This window comes from Sciurus vulgaris (assembly GCF_902686455.1).
Source record: "Sciurus vulgaris genome assembly, chromosome: 6".
Lineage (NCBI taxonomy): Eukaryota > Metazoa > Chordata > Mammalia > Rodentia > Sciuridae > Sciurus > Sciurus vulgaris.
In genome coordinates, this window is record NC_136466.1 from 89,948,034 (window position 1) to 89,970,098 (window position 22,065).

A 22,065-nucleotide genomic window follows, 5' to 3' on the forward strand; every position below is an offset into this window, starting at 1 on the left:
GACAACTTGATATTAACTTAAAGGAAGTCTCTACAACAGATAACGTCCGGCAGCCTTTGTGCCTGCTGCTCTGCGGACCAATCTCAAAGTTCTCCACGGCCCATCACCAAGGTATTCCAACTGCAAACCAGTACAGGAATCAGATTGCACTGCCATACTTGCTCCGCCATCTAAAGATGCTTCAAGTTCACATCTAGAAACCTTCTTAAGGAATCACAAACTGCTTCCAACTACTAATCTTTGTTTTTCTTTTATTTTCAAAGAAATTGTCTTCCTTCAGGGCCTCACGTCTCACACCACCCAGCAAACGTCCTCTGCTATGACCAAGTGTCACTCAAAAGTTTTCTTCATAGCACTTATCATTTCTTGTGTAAAGAAATACCAACTTCTCCCCTCTTCCTCCCTTCCTTCTTCTTCTTTATCAGCTGTTCTTCACATAAATCTGTGTACACTGGAAGAAGAGTCATCTACAGAGTCTCCATTCAGGACCCTCTTAATCATAACCACGGTGCAATGGACATCTCCTACCACACTCCACAGAAGCAGTTCAGAAGAATACTGACATCCTGCCAGTCTCTAGTCAGGGTCTTGCCCTGGCCCCCCTCATTCTGGAAATACTAGCAGCTCAGGTCCTGCTGACTCTCCACTACTCCTTCCACCTTCCCCACTGATTACTCTGAGTGCTTAGTTTCTCTTACTCCTTTGCTGCTGCTTTGACTTGTTCACCGATTTCTCTTTCCCACCTCCCACATAGGCATTTTCCAATCTTCGCCTTTTGTTTCTCTCTTTTTGCTCTATACTTTTTTCCCACAATAATTCCAACCAAGAATTTTGGATGGTAGGTGAACTGGTTTGTGAGTGTGGTTTTCCATAGCTTCTACAGTAGATGGAGAAGCTGCTCGTACTGTGGCGTCAGAGTGGCTTAGAGTTTTTATCCTGAATTTTGTAAACTTTCTAAATCTCTCTGAATTTAAGAAAAATTTGTGTCTCAGGATAAAGCAACTGTTTTAATGTCTATATAATACCTGATATTTTATTATAGGCTTTAAACTTAAATGCATACACCATTCATAAAGACCCATATTAGAGGCTCCAAGTAAGAAAACAATTCTAGTACTACTTATAAAAAGGCAAGCAGTGAGCTAAATTATTTCATTGTGACTAACACCTAGGAAAAGGTAAATGTACCAGAATCCACAAAGAGAAATCCCAGAAAAGAAGAAGGGCATGCCCCTCAGTGATTAATTATCTCCAAACTTATAAGCCTCAAGACTCCTGTGGAAACCAAGAGGAATTACACACAACCAACAAACTAATGAGTGTAAAATGAAAACCCATATCACAGGTTATACAAAAGTAGAGCAGAATGGAGAAGACTTGATTGAAGAAGCTAAACACTGTAATTATAAGACAATCCCAAGAATTCCTGGCATAAAAAAGAAAATTATTTTAACAGTTTCTGTTCTCTCATCTTCTCACAGAGGTGGAGAGAACTTCAATAAACATTGAAGGAAGTCAACCCAGTGCCAAAATCTAGGCAGAATCTCCACTCTAGTCAAAGCCAATGGGTCTGTTTTGAAAGGCACTATTGGTGAACCTTTGTGTCATGACTATGAAACAGATTAAGTCCACATCCCTGGAAGGTCCTTTCTCTCTCCTTAATTCTCTTATTCCACACAGAAACACAAGTCTAGAAAACCTAAGGTCACTCCTCTTTAGTAGAATCCTTCTCATGTGGAGAATAAAGTGGAATTGGGGATTAAACTCAGGGTCATTCTACTACTGTGCTACATCCTAGCCCTTTCTGTTTTGAGACAGGGTCTTGCTAACTTACTCAGGCTAGTCTCAAACTTGCAATACCCCTGCCTCAGCCTCCTGCATTGCTGGGATTACAGGGCATGTGCCACTGAGCTCAGCTAGGACCTCTCTTCATAAACTAACTCAAACACTACAAATCCTGGAAACAAACTAAACAGAATTTAGGGCAGGCTCAGTGGAATGTGCAAGGTGTTGGAGCAAGGGTTTGTGGATAGGGTGTGGCAGTAGCACACTGTAATCTGGGGAAAATCTGTCCAAAGTAAAGTGGTCTTCATGAGGGTAGAGGTAAGAAGGGCCCCATTAGCAGTACATCCTAAGGAGTGAAGTTCTTCCCTGTTTAATTCCATGCGGGTGATGTTCTATACTGAATGAAAGCACATTAGAGAATGGAGTTTTACCAGGAGTGTGCACATCCATCTGTCAAAAGCTTAGATCTGAGGAGATTCACCTGTGGGCTTGGACAGAGAGCAGGCGTAGGACAACATGTTCACAACTGTTGGTGTGCTCTGGGTGCAGACAGAGCCCTACTTCAACATGGGGAAGCAGAGAAGTCCAAAACACCACCAAGGAAGGAGGAGAGCACCATCATCCTAAAGACTGAAAAACTGAAGCTCTCACAGAAAGGGGTGCTACAAGAGGAAAATATAGGAAAAAGTACGCATCCATGACAGGAAACACAAAAGAATTACTACCATGAAATGGGTAGAGACTGTAGACTGAGGTGGAAAGGTAAAAAAGCAGGACAAAAAGAGAGGGAAGAAAAGATGACCCAAAACAAACACCCTCCCTCCCATTTAAACTTGTATTGGAAGCTTCAAAGAGCAGAATTAAGAAAAAATAAAAATATGAAGGAGAAACTTCAGAAATTCCCTGAGAATGCAAAAGTAAATGTCAAAGAGAGAAGACTGTGAGGCAGAAGACAATGAATGTTTAATCTCAAAATTATTCTGTTTTTGAGAATAGGTGAAACTTAAGTAAGAGCAATAATTATATAAATAAGTAATAGAAATTGCAGGAAAATTAATTTAAAAACATACAGGTATATTCGGCAATTTTTAAAAAAATTTTAACATCTTACAAGGAACAAGGCAAGAAAAATAAACTCTCCAGAAATAAATCAAAATTAGACTGCCTAATTTTCTCTGCAGCATGAAAAGTCAGAAAACCATGGAGCAATAGGTACAGGATTTGGAGGGGAGAGAGTTGCTACCTAAGAATGTTGTACTATAATTTTATATTGAGTGCCTGTCTTGGGTGAAGTCAATAGTAAAACATGCTTAGATTCACATTAACTATTCTCCTTCCGTGAAGAAAAATCATCTTAAAAAATATCTGGCCAACAAAAAATTAGATACAATTTAGAAGCAAAAAATAGAGAAACTGAGTCTATAAGAATTTGGGGGTTCCAGATGGATTCAGGGTTGGCCACTAGTGTCTGGATCTCCAGGTGAGCCAGGTGGGACGGGCCTTGGCCCAGCTCTGCAGCTTTGCCTCTTTCTTAGCACTGAAACATGAGCTTGCGAGCCACAGTGAACACCCTGCAGCTAACTCTCCTGTCAAGACCCATGTCCCTTAAATGGATGCTTGTCCCAGTTCTCTTCCAGGACTTGCTAATGTTGACCAACTCAACATGGGGACATTATCCCAAGTGATTTGTTAAACCAAAAGTTACATTTCCTCCTTTAAAAACAGAGCACCAAGTATGATCAGGTTAAATACCATATTTAATCCCAGGTATAGACAGAAGATAAAGTAGGGTAAGTGGGTTGAGAATTTGCTTGTTCATACCAATTGTTACCAACTCTTTAAGCCTTTCTCAGATGTAGAGAAATTATAAGACCAAAAGGTGCATGGACTAAGGACCCAAATAAAAGAGTGACTAGAGAGCAAGGAAAAAGAAAAATGAAGACATTTATCACCAGTGTCTTTAAATACAGTTGGGCGGGGGGGCGGGGGGGGGGGAAGAAGTCCTTCCAAATTTGGGTGCAATAAAATCTATCTAAAATATTTGACTGACAACTCTGGTCACATTGGGGGAATGTGAGCCTTGTAGCAACATAGTTCAGTGAAATCCTGGGGAATGGACTTTAAAGCACAAAGTGGTAACGATCTTACAGAGTCAGTTTTAAAAGTTTCAAATTTAATAATGGATTTTTTTATGACTAAAGAAAAGGAGATATAAATAGAGAGGAATAGAAACTGTGGCTTAAAGGAAAAGATAAAAACTTGATACATTTTCTTTATCATAACAGCATTGGTGGCATTCTCTTCTTTGGTATTTACATTTTTCCTTTCTTTAAAATGTATAAATTAAACAGTGACTCCAGTTTAAATTATTTTTCCATATTTTTCCTTTAAATGAAGTTAGTCTTTTTTCTCTTTAAATCACAAAAGTAATATGTACTTGGGTAAAAAATAATACTAATACCCAGAGTCTCAACACTTAATTATAACCACTGCTACTAAATTTTGTGTATATTCTTAAATCAATGTGATAACATTGTGCATTCATAATATACGTACTATTTTAGTAACTTTTTAAAATCATATAGCTAAAACATAATCATTGAAAAAAATCTAAAAACTGCCAATGAATTTTTTAAAAGGTACCATCTTCTAAAATTCAAGCCCCCAGAGAGATGGCCACTATTTACATCTTGGCACATTCTCTATGTCTCTTTTACTCCTACATAGTTATCCCTCAATATCTGTGAGAGATTAGTTTCAGGAGGCCCCCACAGGTACCAAAATCTATGATGCTCTAGCCTTTTACATAAAATGGTGTAGAATTTCCATATAACTTAAATCCTCCTGTATACTTTAAATCATTTCTATATTATTTATAATACCCAATATAAATATAAATGCAATGTGAATAGTTGTTCCATTATATTATATTGTATCATTTATATAATAATGCCATGGGAAAAAAGTCTACACATGTTTAGTACAGACACATTTTTTTCCTGGATATTTTTAACCAAAGTTTGGTTTAATCCACAGGTATGGAATGCACAGTACAGAGGGCTAACTATATATTATGTTTGGTGAAAAGCTGCTTATCCTGAGTTTTTAAAAAATTTGTTGTAATTAGTTATACATGACATATTCCAATTTCTAAGCAAAGATAACAAAAGAGCATTATTAACAGGGACCTACAATGAAAATGTATTTATCTGTTTTCACATAGATAATATTTTCCAATTAAAAAGAGACATCCATGAAGGGGTTTTTAAATATACAGGAAGTTTACACAAACAGTAATTTAGAACTGAAAAATAGAGAAACCACAATCTATAAGAATTTTGTTCATTGGGGTTCATGAGATGCTGATGTTAAGTGTTTTTGCTTTTCTGCTCTCTAGTCACCCTATCTTTTGAGTACAGGATGGGGATTGGAGGAGGGCAGAGGAAAGTTGTGTAATCTACTGGTCTCCCTTGTACCTTCTTTATTCAGCAGAGTAGCAGATGAGAAACTGGAAGAAGGAATCAGTTTAGGAAAACTTCCTCTAGTAAATTTGGTAAGAAAGTCAATGATAACTGGTCATTTGTTATCTGTACAGCAGATAGCAAATTCAGATTGTACATGTTTTATAATCATGAATACAAAGGCAAAATATTGCCTGTTGCAGGACAATTTGCTTGAACTGTCTCCAGGGCCAAGATATCTCATCAGTGGCTTACTTGCACGTAAGGTAATTATAGACACTTGGGGAATGGATCATTTAGAAACATATCTTGACTACAAGTCACTCACACCTATGCTTGTCTACCCTGACAAGTAGATATGGGTGGAATTTGGTGAGAGAGCAGAACTCTCTGAAACTCTTTCAGTTTTCAGTACTGCCTGGTTCATGAATTGCTTTTTGCTCAACTAAACTCTATTGCATTTATTTTGTATAAAGCAATAATTTAAGACAAGGGAGCAAGGCAGTCACTCTATTCTCTATGTCTGCTGGATGAACAAACCAACATACCCAGGCTCCAGCAAAGGGTAGGGGTTGTACATGTGAATTTTCAGTGAATCTCTAAAACCATGTTGGAATTGTTTGATTACTAAAAGACAGAGGATAACTCCCTTTTTCTCCTGTTGAGGTAGAAGTTCAGCCTTCCAGTTTCAAAATCAAAGTTCTGTGTCTACCTCTATGGACACAAAAACCTTGAGTTCTTCCCTTGTGGCATTTGTCACAGGATGTCTAAGAAGTGTTTCTCCATCCTTTCATAAAGACAAAATGAGAGATTTTATACTCCAGATATTATAAAAAGACAACTCTGTGCTAGCAGTTGTTGTTTAAACAATGCTGATACATTTGTTATGATTTAGACATGAGGCATCCCCCAAAAGCTCTGTATTAGCAGGATTATTGAAAGAAGTGAAATGACTGGATTGTGAGAACTGCAATCTAATAAGTTCATCCTAGTTTGAATGGACTGAGTGGTAACTATAGGCAGGTGGGGCATGACAGGAGGACTATGGGCATGTCCCGGAAGGGTTCATATTCTCTACAGCCCCTTCCTCTCTGTCTGCTTCCTGGCCTCCATAAACAGAGCAGTGCTTCTCTGCCATGCCCTCAGCAATGACCTTGCACCAAGAGCAATTGACTCCACTAACCATGGACTAAACCTCTGAAACCAAGCACCTAAATAAACTTTTCCTCCTCTACATTGTTCTTGTCTGGTGTTTTCGTCACAGCAACTAAAAGGTGACTAACAAAAAATTCAGAATATACTATTTAAGCCTTCAAGTTATAACATAATTGACCAGAAAGACCATATAAAAACATTTAACACACACAACCACTGAAATGAAAATTTGTATTCATTTGTGTACAATGAATCAAAATGCAGCCTGTAAAAAAAGATAATAATAATAATAATAATAAAGCTCTAGGAAAAAAGTGTGGAAAAAAAACATTTGACTAGGTTGGAAAAGATTTTGCTTTGTGTGTGTGTGTGTGTGTATGCACACAAATAGTTTAATCTTGATTAATATTAATATACAATAATATCCAAAAACATATATCATAGTCTGGAGAAAAAAGGATTGCTAGAGCTTTCAAAGAGGAAACGTTTCCTACATGTCTAAATAATTAATTTGGTTAATTAATTATTTGGGAATATAGTTAAAGAGTAGGGTTGATAAAGAGATTGAATGATGCCAGATGAAGTTTTAGATACTAAAAGACAGAAATACATGATTTTTCATATGAAAATTAATTTCTTTAATCATTTGTTTTTTATTTTTACAGACTGCATTTTGATTCATTGTACATGAATGGGGTAAAACTTTTCATTTCTATGGTTGTGCACATTGTAGAAATCTTCATACAAATTTATTTTTGCTTTTTGTTTTTTAAAAACTTGCTTTGTATGGTAACAAAACATTTAATACAAATTTGGCTGATGAGAAATAATCTAAATTATATTTTCAGGAATATTGGTAATGGAGACAATGGTAGAAAGTCGAAGAATATAAACATTGCAGAATACACAGTAGCTTCTAGTCAGGATGTATTGAATATTTTGGAACTGCAGAAAGTAAGCAGGTAGAGAACAAAACTTTCCAAAAACTCCAGCTTAATCTTGATAGTATAAACATAAAAGAAAGCACTTTATGCTTTCTAAATTTCTAAATTTCCACAGATCTTTTAGGATTTGGCTACCTGACCTTTAGAAGGTAGAGATAACACAATTTCTACTGGCTGAAGATGAATAGTTCTCCTGATTCTTAATGTGCAAAAAGCAGCAAAATGAAGGTAAATTTAATACCCTTTCAAAAACTGAACTTTCACACGACCCTTCCCCAGACAAGTCGGTCAAGGCTGAAGGTGAACAGAACCGTGCGTCATTCAGTGAATGGAGAGATTCACAGGCAAAGAAAACCCATCTCAGAGTGGGGAGATTTAGTTTTACTAGTATTTCCACAGGATCAATGCACATAAAAATAGTTCACTTTTCCTTTTGTCTACAAACCCGAATAGTTAATGTAGGCCATCATGACCTCCTTTCATGGGTACACTATCCTGAAAAAGGGTTTCCTTTCCTACTACAGCATTTGGCTTCCCTTCTATCCCTATCACATTCACCAACCAAACAATTAAGATGCACAAGTCCTGTGGGGAAAACGCTTTAAAAAACTGAATTCTCTTTCTAAATTAGAAGTATTCCTAAAGGTTTCTTTCTGAGAAACATTTTTTTAAATTTATTTTTAGTGATTTCCACTTCCATTCATGAATCAAATCTTAGTTAAAACTAAGTTGGCCAATAAGAAATCTTTATTACATTATTATTTAATATTTCAAAACAGAATTCACAATTTGCAAGCAAGAGAAAATGAAAACCCAGTACTGTGGAAATTACCTCATCTGATCCTTTCTTTTCTCCTTGTTTGGAAGGCGATCCACTGATTTTCTCATTGACATGCTATAACAATGTTAAAGAAAAAAAAAAAAAGACAATGTTTAATAGAGGAAGGTGATAAAAGATAATAGTGTCTTTAATTCAGAAATGCTAAATGAATAGGCTTTAAGTACAGCATCCTTTAATCTCCCTCCAGAGAATATTAGTAATACACAAACATAGGTGGCTTTTGAAATAGAAGGGATGCTACAGATATTCATTTGGCATCTAGAAAGTCAGTCTGTAATTAGCCAGATGCAGAGCTGATGGTGATGCCAACGCAGCATCTCATCTCGTGGATTTTTGAAGCCCAAATTGCTACAATGGGAGACATCTAGTTCATCATAGAGATGAGATCTCTAAGGGCCATCTTGTGTCTGAAAGCCATACTTAAGCCTCAGCTCATATGAATACAAGTGTCCAATCACCTTCCAGTCACCCACCACTTCCAACAGATCGTGAGAATTCCCTAGAGTTCTTCCATTTGAATATTCACCAATGCAGAATGACAAAAACTGAAGGGGAAAGACCACACATGCAACTTCTATTTGTTATGGCTTTAGAATTTCATTATGTCTAGATTTTTTTTTTTTTTAAATAGGACATTAGGGATGAATGTAAGTCTTTTTATATGGAACTTGAAGCTTTATGAAGCTCACATGTTCATTTGTTTCAGTGATAAAATAAGCCACAGAGTTTATTAAACATTTTTGAGAAATGAAAAATATTTATATATTCCTTAAAAAGCATACAAAGAATTATTTCATTTCTTTCACACTGTGAGAAGTGCAAGACAGTGAGAAACGGGCCAAATACATGAGAAATAAAAGCTCATCATTGGATTCAATCTTGATCATCTTCAGTTAACCAAAAACATAAAATAATATGTTCCCTAAAGTAGAATCACACATGATTATGGAGAAGTAAATTATTTAAATTAAGAAGAGTGACAAAAATAGTGATGGTAATAATGTATATCATTCTACATTATTTACCATGCATTTTCATATACATATTTGATACAAAATAGGTCATATGGTTTTATAAATGAGAAAACTAAGGAAAGTAGCAATTTGGTGTTTTTCAGAAGGGCCCATTTCTAGTAAATGGAAAAAGGTCATAAAACAGTTTTTTTTTTTTAACTTAAAATCTGTTGTTTGCACACTACTATGATAAATGGAATTGGATTACAATATCTTTAATCATATCAACAGATATGCTAGTTTAAAAAAATGGTCAAGGAGACCAGAACACATGATAAAATCCTTCTTTAATAGTTCTTTGTATGAACAACTAGTAATGAATCATTTTGATGGATGAAAATTCTTCCACAAAAGAAAGCCTCATGGATCAGTGGATGAAATCCAATAAAAGCAACTGGGCTGCAATAGTTTGATGAATGAAATTCTCTACATGACTAGTTTTACCTACATGTCCTAGTCAAGGGATTCTTCATCCATAGTTAAGGGCACTCAGTACTGAATAATTATATGTGGGTCATTTAAAAGCCCATGTACAAGCCCAGCATTATGACACTTGCCTGCTGCCCCAGCTATTGGAGAGGCTAAGGTGGGAGGCCATGAGTGCAACACAGTGAGAACCTATCTCAAATGATAACAGTAATAACAGCATTAACAAAACTAAAAGCCCACATAGATACCTGAGGTAGATGGTAAGTGGCAAGTATTAGAAGAATTAGAAAGATTTGCAGAGGCCAGACTTGGAGATGAGGTGGGAAATACTTATGTGGGTTAAAGTAGGAAGGTTGTCTCTGAAGCCAGGTTCCCTACGGAAGCTAATTCAAACTGAACTGGGAAACATTTCTTATAATCAACTTAAAAAAAAAAAAAAAAAAAAGCCTCAGTCAATCACAGCCAATCAAATGGTAAAACAACAATAATGAAAACAACCTAGGGACAAATGTCTAGCTGTAGCCAACAAGTAATTTCTTTATTTCTGTGTTTGGCCTACATAAGCTCACTGCTCATGCTGCTGGAACAGAGCTATCTGAACCTTTTCCAGGTTTGAGTCTAGATGCCCAATTCCTGAATTGCTTCATTGCTCAAATGAACTCTGTTAAATTTATTTTGTCTGAAGTTTTTCTTTTACCATCTCTAAAAGAATCACTCATTCTTTGGATTGATAAGGAGAAATCTACCAAGAGATTTACCAAATCTGTCTCCTTCCAAAACTAGTAATTTTAGAACCATGATATCACATTCAGTTATCTTCATTTCCATATCTCCTTCAGATTAGATAAAGTAACAACAATATCCACAGTTTTACTGACTGTTTACCAATTTTGAGTGCCTTATCTACTTGTCAAGGGTTGTTACTATTTCATTCTTCAAATGAGAAAACATAAAAAGCCAACTCACTCTTATCCAGTACAAGATCCCATGTTCTCTGTATAGTCTCCCTCAACTCTCTGCTTTGTGGCAAATGTATATTGTGGTTTACTGCCCCCCAGTAAGTGTACATATAGCATTTTCACTTTTAAATTTAAATTACAGCAATCTTCTAGGAAAATGTGAGGTAGGACAAAGTTACTAGTAAAGATTGTTTCATACAGACAAGTTTGGCACAGTATATCAAATCTATATGTTACACAATACAATTAAGTCTACTTGCTTATTCTCTGATTAAATAAACATAGTGAGGTGGGAAACAAAAAATAAAAATAAAATATAAGCATATAGATGATTTATTTAAACATTTAAAAATGTTTCCTTATGGTGCTTCAATGGGATTCCATTCATAGTTCTCTTGATTGACCAACATCATTCATTACTTGATTCCAATGGAGTGCTCAAAATTCTCCAAATTTTGTAAGCTTCAAGTAATGATTTGGAGGGCTGTATAAAATGAATGCTTTTAAAAATGTTGAGTTATAATGGCAACTTAAAGATGTAAGCACTGGCATTTTATGATTTCAAAACTTATTTCCTTTTAATAAACATAACTTCTTTTCTTTTGTATTTGTTGTTTTTAGATATACATGATAGTAGGGTGTATTTTGACATATTATACATACATGGGGTGCAACCCACTACAATTTTGATCCTATTCTTGTGGTTGAACATGATGTGGAGATACTCTGGTTGTGTATTCATATTTAATGAACATAGTAAAGTTGTGTCGCATTCATTCTACTGTCTTTCCTATTCCCATCCCCCTTCCCTTCATTCCCCTTTGTCTAATCCAATGAACTTTTCTATTCTTCCCACGCCAACTCCTTATTGTGTGTTAACATCCACCTAGCAGAGAGAATATTCCACCTTTGGTTTGTGGGGACTGGCTTATTTCATTTAGCATGATATTCTCCAGTTCCATCCATTTACTGGCAAATGCCATAATTTCATCTTTCTTTATGTATATACACCACATTTTCTGTATACATTCAACTGTTGAAGGGCATCTAGATTGGTTCCATAACTTGACTATTGTGAATTGAGCTGCTATAAATATTGATGTGGCTGCATAACTGTACTATGTTGATTTTAAATCATTTGGATATATTCCAAGGAGTGGGATAGCTGGATCAAATGGTGATTCTATTCCAAGTTTTCTGAGGAATTTCCATACTGCTTTTCAGAGTTGTTGCACCAATTTGCAGTCCCACCAACAATGTATGAGTGAACCTTTTTCCCCCACATCCTCACCAATATTTATGATTACTTGTATTCTTGATAATTGCCATTTTGACAGGAGTGAGATAGAATCTCAGTGTAGTTTTAATTTGCTTTTCTAATTGCTGGAGATGTTGAGCATTTTTTTTTTCATATTTTTTGACTATTTGTATTGCTTCTTCTGTGAAATGCCTGTTCAGCTTCTTTGCCTATTTATTGATTGGGTTATTTGGTTTTTTGGTGTTAAGTTTTTTGAGTTCTTTGTATGTTCTGGAGATTAATGCTCTATCTAAGGTGCAAGTGGTAAAGACTCTCCCATTTTGTAGGCTCTCTGTTCATGTTCTTGATTGTTTACTTTGGTGAAAATAAACTTTTTAGTTTGATGCCATCCCATTTATTGATTCTTGATTTTACTTCTTGTGTTTTAGGAGTCTTATTGAGGAAATCTGTTCCTGAACCCACATAAGGGAGAGTTTGGCCTACATTTTCTTCTAGTAGGTGCAGGGTCTCTGAATCTAATGCCAAGGTCTTTGATCCACTTTGAGTTTTGTGCACAGTGAGATATAGGAGTTCAATTTCAATCTCCTACATATGGATTTCCAGTTTTCCCAGTACCATTTGTTGAACTTTTTTTTTAACACACAAAACTACAATGACGAATGAAAATCACTTATAAATCAAGTAGCAACTTTTTTTCAAACCTTATGGATTATACTTTTCAAGTTTTTTTTAAAAAGCTTTTTCTTCTTTTTTAAAAATGCTTTGTATTTTAAAAATTTTCAAGCATAGAAAAAAGTTGAAATAATAATATGATGAATGCCCACATTCCCACCAGCTATATTCAACAACTACTAACATTGTTGCTACATTTTCTCATGTTTACAAGCACACACACACACACACACACACACACACACACACACACACACAGTCTAAACCTCTATATGTACCTGTATTTAAAAGTGAATTGCAGATAACCTGATACTTGAATGCTAAATGTTTCAAAGGCTAAGTATCCACTTAAATTGAGCACATTTCCCCATATAAACCTAATATTATTACACTAAGACAATTAAGAATTCCTTAATAACATTCAATTTCCAATAAATAGCAACTGTATACAATATGCATTGCCCTGCTCATTTCTTGGGGATTATTCAATATTCAGCAGTTTGTTAATGTTGAAAAATGAATTAAGTCTTTTCACAGGAAGGTTCAAAGTGCCCAGTTATTGTTTTTGTTTTGATTTCATGGACTAATGGATCACTATGCACAATATTTAGCTGGTGGAATGAAACACATGAGAAAGATGTATATAAAAGCGATCCAGCTCAGGAACCTGCCATGAATTTTCCTAAGAAAGAAGACAGAAAACTCTCCTTACATGACATTACCCATACGTAGCTGGTAGGGGTGGGGAGAGATAAGAGAAGCATGCAGTAGAGAAGTGGTGTAGACTAGAAAAGAGACTGAACCATGAAGTCAATGAATCCCATACGAGGGCAGTGTGGGTATTTCCTTGTGTGGTCTCCTTGGCTTTCCACAGCACTACACTGTGTTGTCTGTTTCTATGGATAAAGAAACTGAGGAACGGAAAGGTGATGTCCTACTTGGTCACACCACTCAGCATTATAGTTTACTATAATTACTATAACCCTGAGATTAGATCACTCTATATCTAGCTTAATGCTAGCTAGGACCATGTGCTTTGCCTCAAGAAAGACTTAGAGCAATCTAGTACTCTAAAATGAAAACAAAATAAACAAGAATAACAAATGGCAAAACTTGCCTATTCTAAAACTGATTGGTTGTATAAATTTAATCAAACACACTTATGCATACTTAAGAATACTTATGAATTCTGTACTACATTATCAGGTAGAGAGAAGGTCAAAGCCAAAGCAGCTGTACAGGGTGCTAGTCCTAAATCAGTAAAGAGCCTCACTGGAGGATATGGACACAGAAGACAGGAAGCCACATGGGGTTGAGATGAAGAACTGGGTGGTATGTACAACGGGAGTTCAGAGGCAGGGGGCAAAGACTGGATGGAAAGTTTCCCTGTCTTCCACTGACAAGAAATAATTCTTCTTGATGTTGTTTTCACCCCTGACATCAGCCAGGAAAGTTGTCCTTTGGCTTCATTCTGGGGGACAGTATTTATATGTTTAAAATTTTCTGCCACAGCAAACCCACAAAACTGTGGGGAAATCAACAAGAACTAGGAGTGGCAAGACTTGAAGCCTGACCTCTCACACAGCGCTGGGCTTCAGTTTTGCAGCTTTTGGGCACCCTCCCTATTGTTATCCAGATACACACACACAGAGCATTTCACAGAATAGGATAAAATCAAACAAACTTCTAAACTTGTAAGAGAAGAAAGAAGACAGAAAGATGGCTCCTGCAAATCTAAGCCAGGATGTGAAAAGTGTAAAATGCTACTGTGTTTATGAAACTGAAAAGTAAAAAGTACCTGGGAATGGATCTATTTTTCTATAATCCCCCAGCTGATTCTAATATGCAGCCAGGATTAGGAACTACTGATTTTGAGGGGAGACTTGTGGACACTGTGACAGGAAGTGGAAGGTTCTGCTCCTCAAACCACCCAACTGAGTCAGTACTCATGGGGAGGTTCCCAGGCTCAGGCAGGTGGGTGCAGCTTTGGGATTCTCCTGGGCAAGTTCTGGTTGCTGAGTGAGGGAGCCCTGTACTCTGTGTTCACACCAGGATTTCCTGTCCAGTTCTGAGCTCTATTAGTAAAACATCATATCTTCCCATCTGTACAGCAGTCTCTACTTTCTGAGTAGAACAAACAGATTAGAACTTTATTGTCTACTTTCTTGCTCACTAATAATTTCATACATGTGTATCTTGCTTTCCCAGCCAGATGGTAAATTATTCTTTTTTTCTCCAAGACACATGGTTTGGCCATGACAAACAATTCTTGATTAAATAATGTATTTCCACAAACCTGTGAACAGTACTGAGAAGTACTTTTGCTCTATTTAGATTAGTAAAGGAGATAAAAAAAGAAGGCTGAGAAAATGACTTGGAAATTAAAGAGACAATGTGTAAATTGGTATTTCCGGCAAACTCCCTTAATAATCTATTCTTTTATGTATTCTACTTATTAAAGCCACATTATACAGCAAACAAGCAGAAGGACCAAGACACATAGCTAGCTGCCTGTGTTTCATAACAGTCTCCCTGGGAGCAGATCCTGGGCCCACCTGCCTTTGGGTGATTTCCTCCCCACACAGCCCCAACCCAATTCTGCTGATGTCCCAGGGGATTTTTGCTTTCTGCCTTTCTCTTAATGGATGGCCTCAAGCTGGGTTTGGCCTTGGGAGGCACTGGCAGGTAGTGGGTGAAGAAGAAACAGAAGGTGGTGGGTGTGTGGAGAGGTGGTACGCCCACTCTCCTGCCTCTAGGGGCCTCTCCAGTACCGGGTACCTCTTCAGGCCAAGCCAGTTGTGGTTCCAGTATCAGCAGGGCAACCTGCACCTCCCTCAGTCCCTCCAGCCAAGAGTTGGCAGCATCTTCCTATCATTTCTAATCTCTGGATCACCTTACTCATCCCTGGTAGTTTCCTAGTCTTTTCTATGATCAGGGCAACCAACTCTCCACAGTCTTTTTTGTCTTTTAGTTGTGATAAACTCTAATAGGACAGAAAAAAACATGGCTTTGGAAGGATATGTAACCTTGGGCAAATAATAAACCTTTCAGTTTCTCCTGACAAAATGGAACTAATAGTACTCATCCCAGGGGCTGGTGTATTTATGAAAGTTGTCAATGTTAAAGGAGACTGACCCAATGTGTAGTTCATTTTAAGAGTACTATGATTATTCCACTCTCTTCTTTTTCCTTGGCATCAATCTGATTGTGAATTATGAGACAGTGAAATGAAGATGAGAAGTAAAGAAAGCTTTGAAGCTTTCATTTTCTAAGACTGTAAGTATCACAGCAGAAGAATTTAGTTTTTTAGTTACAAAGAAAACAGGGTCACTTTCTAAGATTTTGTTGAGTATTTTTTTTTAATATCATGACTATTATATTATTCTCACACATCCATGTTACCCCAGAGAATCTGAACTGCATGGGGGATCTACAGCAAGTTGGTTACAGGTATAAAACTTAAATTTGTAATTCTCATTATTTAAAATATTTTGGAATGGGGTGTGTGTGTGTGTGTGTGTGTGTGTGTGTACAGAAAAAGCAAGATTTTGATGATTATTGATGCCAGTTGGTTTGCAAATTAGAGGGGCAGCTCATCATACTCTTCTCTCTTATTCTGTATATATGTGAAATTTTTCTTAAGAAAAAATCTTGAAAATGTTAGGATCCCCTTATCTCAAGAGAATTTTTTAAAGTCACCCCTAAACAAAATCCTAGCTGTTTTAATACTGAAAATTCCAAACTCATGGAAAGAGCTAATTGAAATGTACGGCTTATTTGTGAAAGAAAGAAAGAAAAAATAAAATCATTTGAGTGACCACTATGAGCTCAGTGTTGTGGGAGTGTAATGTTAAAGAAATGTAAGAAAATTAAAGGCCTAGTTTTTAATATCTGATACCTTTACACTCATCTAAAAATTGTTATCAAATTATAACATTAAAGGAATAACTTTCTTTGTAATACCCATATAAAGAAGATAGTTATTCAGGATTAACTGCATGGCTATAAATGAAATATCTATTTAATTTGAACCCCAAGCATGCTTACTCTTAACATTTTAGTACAGTGTTTATTTCATGACAATGTATTATTTTACTCTCACACCTCCGTATTACATATGGAGATTCCAAAGGACATTAAAACTCTAGTGGACATGCTACAATGGCACTGTAAAAGCACACACTCTGTGTTCAGTAGCATTGATTACTTAACTGCCATTTTAGCTTCTGGGATCTATCTGCCAAAAGATTTTCTGAGTTTTCTCTAGGTTAAAGGATATATCAAGGGCTGGGGATGTGGCTCAGTGCTTACCTAGCATATGTGAGGTCCTAGGTGCTATCCCCAGCAACAAAAACAAAAACAGGAGAATTTAAATTGTTACTTTGTTACCATTATTGTAGTCATTAGGATATAGTTGTGGTTTTATCCACAGAAATGCTAGAGAAGGCCAGACATAGACCATATGCAGGATTTTTGATGTCTATTATATTCTGCACATAAATTGACACATAGTATAGGCAATGAACATCTCTGACCTTCAGCTTTTCACTCGTGTTCACGTGTTCTTGGTGTTCCATAGTAAAATTGAATTACATACATTTTTAGGAAATTTTAGTCATAGACCATTTTTCCTTCTCTTCCATCTGAAGAGGTAATTCTATAAGAAGTATTCACTGGTTAGAGCTGTTTTTTTCCAATTTTCTTAACTGAAAGACATTTGTACCCCCCCCCCCCCAACCCCCCATTTTTTCTTTATGGTAGCTGTAAAGCTTTCTGGGCAAATTTTCATCAAAAGAAAATGAGGCAACTTAAGGAACAGAACTTTGATATCACATTAATAAGATTTCCATCTTAAATATATCCCAAGGGGGAAATAAAGATGGTCTGCCTAGAGATGTCCTGTATCTGAGGAGACAGCTTACTCAGAACTATTTACCCACCCATCTACTTTGGAATCTCAAATGACCACCCACTCTTTCCACCCCCAGAGAGCTACATCATTCTTTAAAAAGCACTTGTATAATATAATTAACTTTCTAGGAAGTATCAACATTGATTAAAGAACAATATTATCAGATGGTTTTAAAAACTGGTATGCAATGGAAAGCAAGCTATTCAGGGATTGCCAGCAGAAAGAGGAAAGTTTCCACTGCCCTAAAGTCTGTGGTCTTTTTGCAGACCCTTGACTTCCTTGCTTCTAAAATTAATTGCATCCAAATGGTTTGTTATGCCAGGGAAGGCCTGTGACACTCTTCCTAGACTGACTGCAATAACAGGGCCTCCCAAATAACTGGGTTCCTTGATCATGCTGTCACTGAGTCCATGGGTCTAATTAGGCTAAGAAACACCTTTAATTAACATAGGCTAATAGAATCAACTTATGACTCAGGAATCTGATTACTGGTATAAGTCACATTTACTCCTCTTCATACTTGATCATTACAGTGCTCATCAGATGTTTCTCAAATGTAGTTTTTAAAAGTGTTATGGGTTTATTTTTACTATAATCACAAAATTCTTTCAAAGATAAGATCAAAGGAGGGTATTCCAAGTGGAAATATATATAGACTAGATGTACAGGTAGCTGCTATTAGAGGAACCCATCTTAGACACACCTTTTAATTATTTTATTTTGCCTAAATTTTGTGAAAGTTATGTCATTTGAAATCTTTTTAAGTATTTAAAGGATCCAAATAAAGATATTTTAATTATAGAATTTACCAAAAGTATGACACTCACACACAATTCATTTTTTGGTATCTGTGGGGGATTGTTTAAAGGACTCTCTCAGATATCAAACTTTGCAGATGCTTAAGTCCTTTACATAAAATTGCAGAATATTTTAATGTTACCTATAAAATCCTCCCATATACTCTCAATCATCTCTAGATTTCTTATGCTACCTAATCTAATGTAAAGGCTATATAAATAGTTTTGATATTGTATTATTTAGGAAATAGTGACATGAAAAATGTTTGTATACATTAAGTTCAAATTTTTTCAAATATTTTTGATCTATGGTTGGTTGACTATGTGGCTATGGAAGGTTGCCTATATACCTTTATCTGTCTCTCCACATGCAAATCTATAAAATCCCTTTATACATGTATTATACATGTTTATTTCATGTATAAAAATGTATATATTATTAAATGTACATACAATACACTGAGTGTACAATGTGTATACATGTTATAAACTGGCTTCATGAATATTTGGGGGAGTTATGGGTAGGCTTTTGGAAAATCTGAATTTCCTCAAGCAATATAGGAAATTATATTTTTAATATCTGTGTATTTTGTTGTGAGAAAACAAAACATGACTTCCATTTGATTCTCAAAATGGCCTGTGATCACCCATGAAACACCATTTAAAAAAGTGTTTAGGAACCCATGGTATAGAGCTTATTATCAAATACTATAGCCACTAGTCATTTATGGCTTTGAACACCTGAAATGTGACGGGTATGGACCGAGATGTGCTGTAAGTGTAAAATATACACTGAATTTTGAAGACTCAATGTGAAAGAGAATTTAAACTATCTCAATGGTTTGCACATTGATTACATGTTGAAATGATATCTGGGATATAGTGGATTAACTAAATATAAAATATGTTAATTATATTAATTAAATATAAAATATATTATTGCCACTAAATTCACCTCTGCTTCTTTTTGCTTTTGTTAACATGGCTACTAGAAAATTTAAAATTTCATATGTGGTTCACACTATATTTGTATTGATTAGCACTGACTTGGGAAAAGTTAAACCTTAGTCACAGGTGTATGTTGCTGATTCTAGGAGGTTTCTACCAGCAATCCAGTTCCCAAACTGGATTCTAAGAAAGGTTTTAGCAAAAATGTCAGACTGTGTCTAAAATATAACAGTGTTAAAGGAACAGGTTTAAATCCAAGTAATAGGTTTTCATCCAAGTAGCCCAGCATGATTTCAGAGAATCATGAGTATGGAATAAGTCTGATGTCAACTCAGAACCCATGCCATGTATATTTGCAGATAATTCACTTGGTACATTTTTGATAAGACTCTTGGGACAACAAATAATGACTCAAAACAAACTTGCTCCTTACACATCAATGAAATTGCCCCTTTGAAAAGCATGGAAAATGTAATAGAAAATATTCATGAAAAAATACCTCAAGGGAAATTTGAATTCCCTATCAGTAAAAGTGTAACTGTATGGCATCTTGATTTATGAATCTGGTTAGGCACCAATCCTCATGTAGTGTATATCACTCCTCTCCTCCAGATACGGAAGGAGGATAAAAAAACAATTGACTTATTACCATTCAAGAACAACTCTGTGTTGTTCTCCACCATGTACTTGGAGGTTAATACTTTGCTTGCCACAAAGTAGAAGCTCATAAGTGCTCATTGTTTGAAAAGTAACGATTTTTAAGTTCCAATACTATCTTTCATGTTCAGAGTGCCTGACAAACTACATCTATGCTTCTCCCAATACCACATGCTGAGAGAGAAGTATCCTAACTAATATTTTGGAATTCTCACCATAAATAAGTGGGTCATAAATATTTTGTGTCTCCCTGTCAACAAAATGTGTGTGTGTGTGTGTGTGTGTGTGTGTGTCCGCCCACGCATGTGTATTTGGAAAGCAATTTAATGTTAAATTATGCTTCCAAGTTTCAAAACATTACAAGTGCCAGCTTGATTGGCTATCACACCTAATCATAGAACAGACATTCAATGCACTACACACATGGAACACTCATCCAAGGTAATAAAGTACACAGCAGCCATCTCTGTGTCTCTCCTTCCCTCCTCTCATCTATTTTGATATCACTTGCTTCTGCATCTTGGGGTTTCGGGTTTTCTTCTTGTCCTTCAGCCCCCCTCCCCACCGCACTTCGTCTTTCGTTGCGATTGAGACTGCATGATTAACAACCTTTACAAATTTTGCGTTTTACTTAAGGGTTGAAAATAAACTCTAGGTTCTCTAGTTATCTGCCTCACAGTTCATTCAGGAATGCGCCTCCAGGGGCGGGATTCCTCCAGCAACAACTCCTGTTCCATTCATCTTGTGAGCACCAGCTGAGCTCGCGGGGCATCTGCTTGCACCGGCTCTCAAGGCTGCGCTTAGGCTCTCATACCCTAGGAGGGTGAGCCTCCAGCCTCTCCCCGATCCTAACCCGAAGGTATGCGACGAGGTCGCACCCGATCCCCACCCTTTCCCAGCCAAACCTCAGACAATATTTCGTCGGTACGCTCACTAGAGCTAAGCAAAGTAAGCACACTCCCTTCCCAGTCCTGCCCAGACACGGCCGCTTCTACTTACCGTCTTGTACCACCAGCTTGCGAATGCCATGGCGACAACCGACTCTTTCCGAGCGGCACCGCGGATTACCCAGTGAGCGGGCGGGGTACACTGCTGGGGGCGCAGGGATCACACTCAGCTTTCTGGGACCTGGCTGACTCTGGGCTAGGTTGGCCTCGCAGCTGCCAGGTGGGCGGGCACCCGGAGTGCCCTTGGGCCCCGCCCCCACCAGCCTGGCCCCACCCCCGACTTGGCTCTGAGCTGGTTAGGGAAGAGGGGTTATTTCTGCAGGAGCCACGCCCTGCGGCCCGGACTTCACGCGGAAGACAGGGTCCTGCTTTCGGATGAAATTACCACACTCACTTTGGGGGTCCTGAATGAACTTTATTCTCCCTTCACTACATCATCATTTCACCCCTGTCTAATAAGCCAACTTTTTTTTTTTTTTTTTTTTTTACGCGCCCCTCTATCCAGTCGGCGCCACGCCCAACGCACTTGACCCTGGCCCCGAAATGTCCAGGCACAGTTCTCCACCTGTCCCACGGCGGGTACTGGTACCCGGAGCCCTTTCCTGGCAGCAGAAGGGGCATATAAGGATCAGACGGGGCGGGCTTGGCAACACCCAAGGCGAACAGCCGCTCGGGGACCAGGTCCCTCTATCCGCCAGTCCTATGTCTGGGACAGGAGCGCCACTCACCTCCTGGGCGTGGCGGGCTGCAGCGGCCCGCCGAGGCCTCGGGGAGGCGGCTGGCTTCTGGCGCGGCTGGGACATGGCGAGGCCGCTGCAGGCTCAGCCTCCGGGAAGGCGCTGCGGGGACTGGAAGGGAGGCTGCAGCGGCGAGCTCTGGCAGGGAGGGGGAGGAGGGAGCGGAGGGGCTGGCGAGCGTGCCCGTGAGGCAGCTTTTCCGACCCAGCCCCAAGCCCGCGCTAGGGCTCCCCCTCGCCCTGCTGGGCCCTCCCCTTCCTGCCCGCTGCAGGCTGCGCCCCTGTTGTAACTGTCCTGAGCTCCTGGCCTGAAACTTAGCACCCTAATCTTTACCTAGTGACCCGTCTGGTGTCCTTAGACTGCAAGGTTCCCCGTGGGTCAGAAAGAGGGGGCGCCGGAGGATGCAATGCTCCTCCTTCGACTTGCCCAGACATATCGTGCAGTTGTGCAACCGGAGAACGGGACCCGGGTGTAGCCAGTCTACCACTCGACCCTCCCCCCTATGAATCTCGAAAGTTAAGACACTTTTTCTGCAAACTCCCTCGGTTTA

General features: G+C 37.9%; 1 protein-coding gene across 9 annotated transcripts in view; it reads right to left on the reverse strand.

Moving 5' to 3' along the window:
- CAST (calpastatin) overlaps window positions 1-21,596 on the reverse strand; it is a 108,870-nt gene extending 87,274 nt beyond the window's left edge. For 7 of the 9 annotated variants that reach the window (XM_079145879.1, XM_079145875.1, XM_079145880.1 and 4 more), the window contains exons 1-2: window positions 21,507-21,596; window positions 8,178-8,240 (exon numbers count right to left, since the gene is read on the reverse strand). In XM_079145879.1, the coding sequence (XP_079002005.1) occupies window positions 8,178-8,240; window positions 21,507-21,581 (138 nt within the window). In that variant the 5' untranslated portion in view covers window positions 21,582-21,596. Of the gene's footprint in view, window positions 1-8,177; window positions 8,241-20,830; window positions 20,942-21,506 lie in introns of those variants that run through there. The other 2 variants (XM_079145874.1, XM_079145873.1) reach the window with 2 other exon arrangements.
- Window positions 21,597-22,065: the final 469 nt, after the last annotated feature.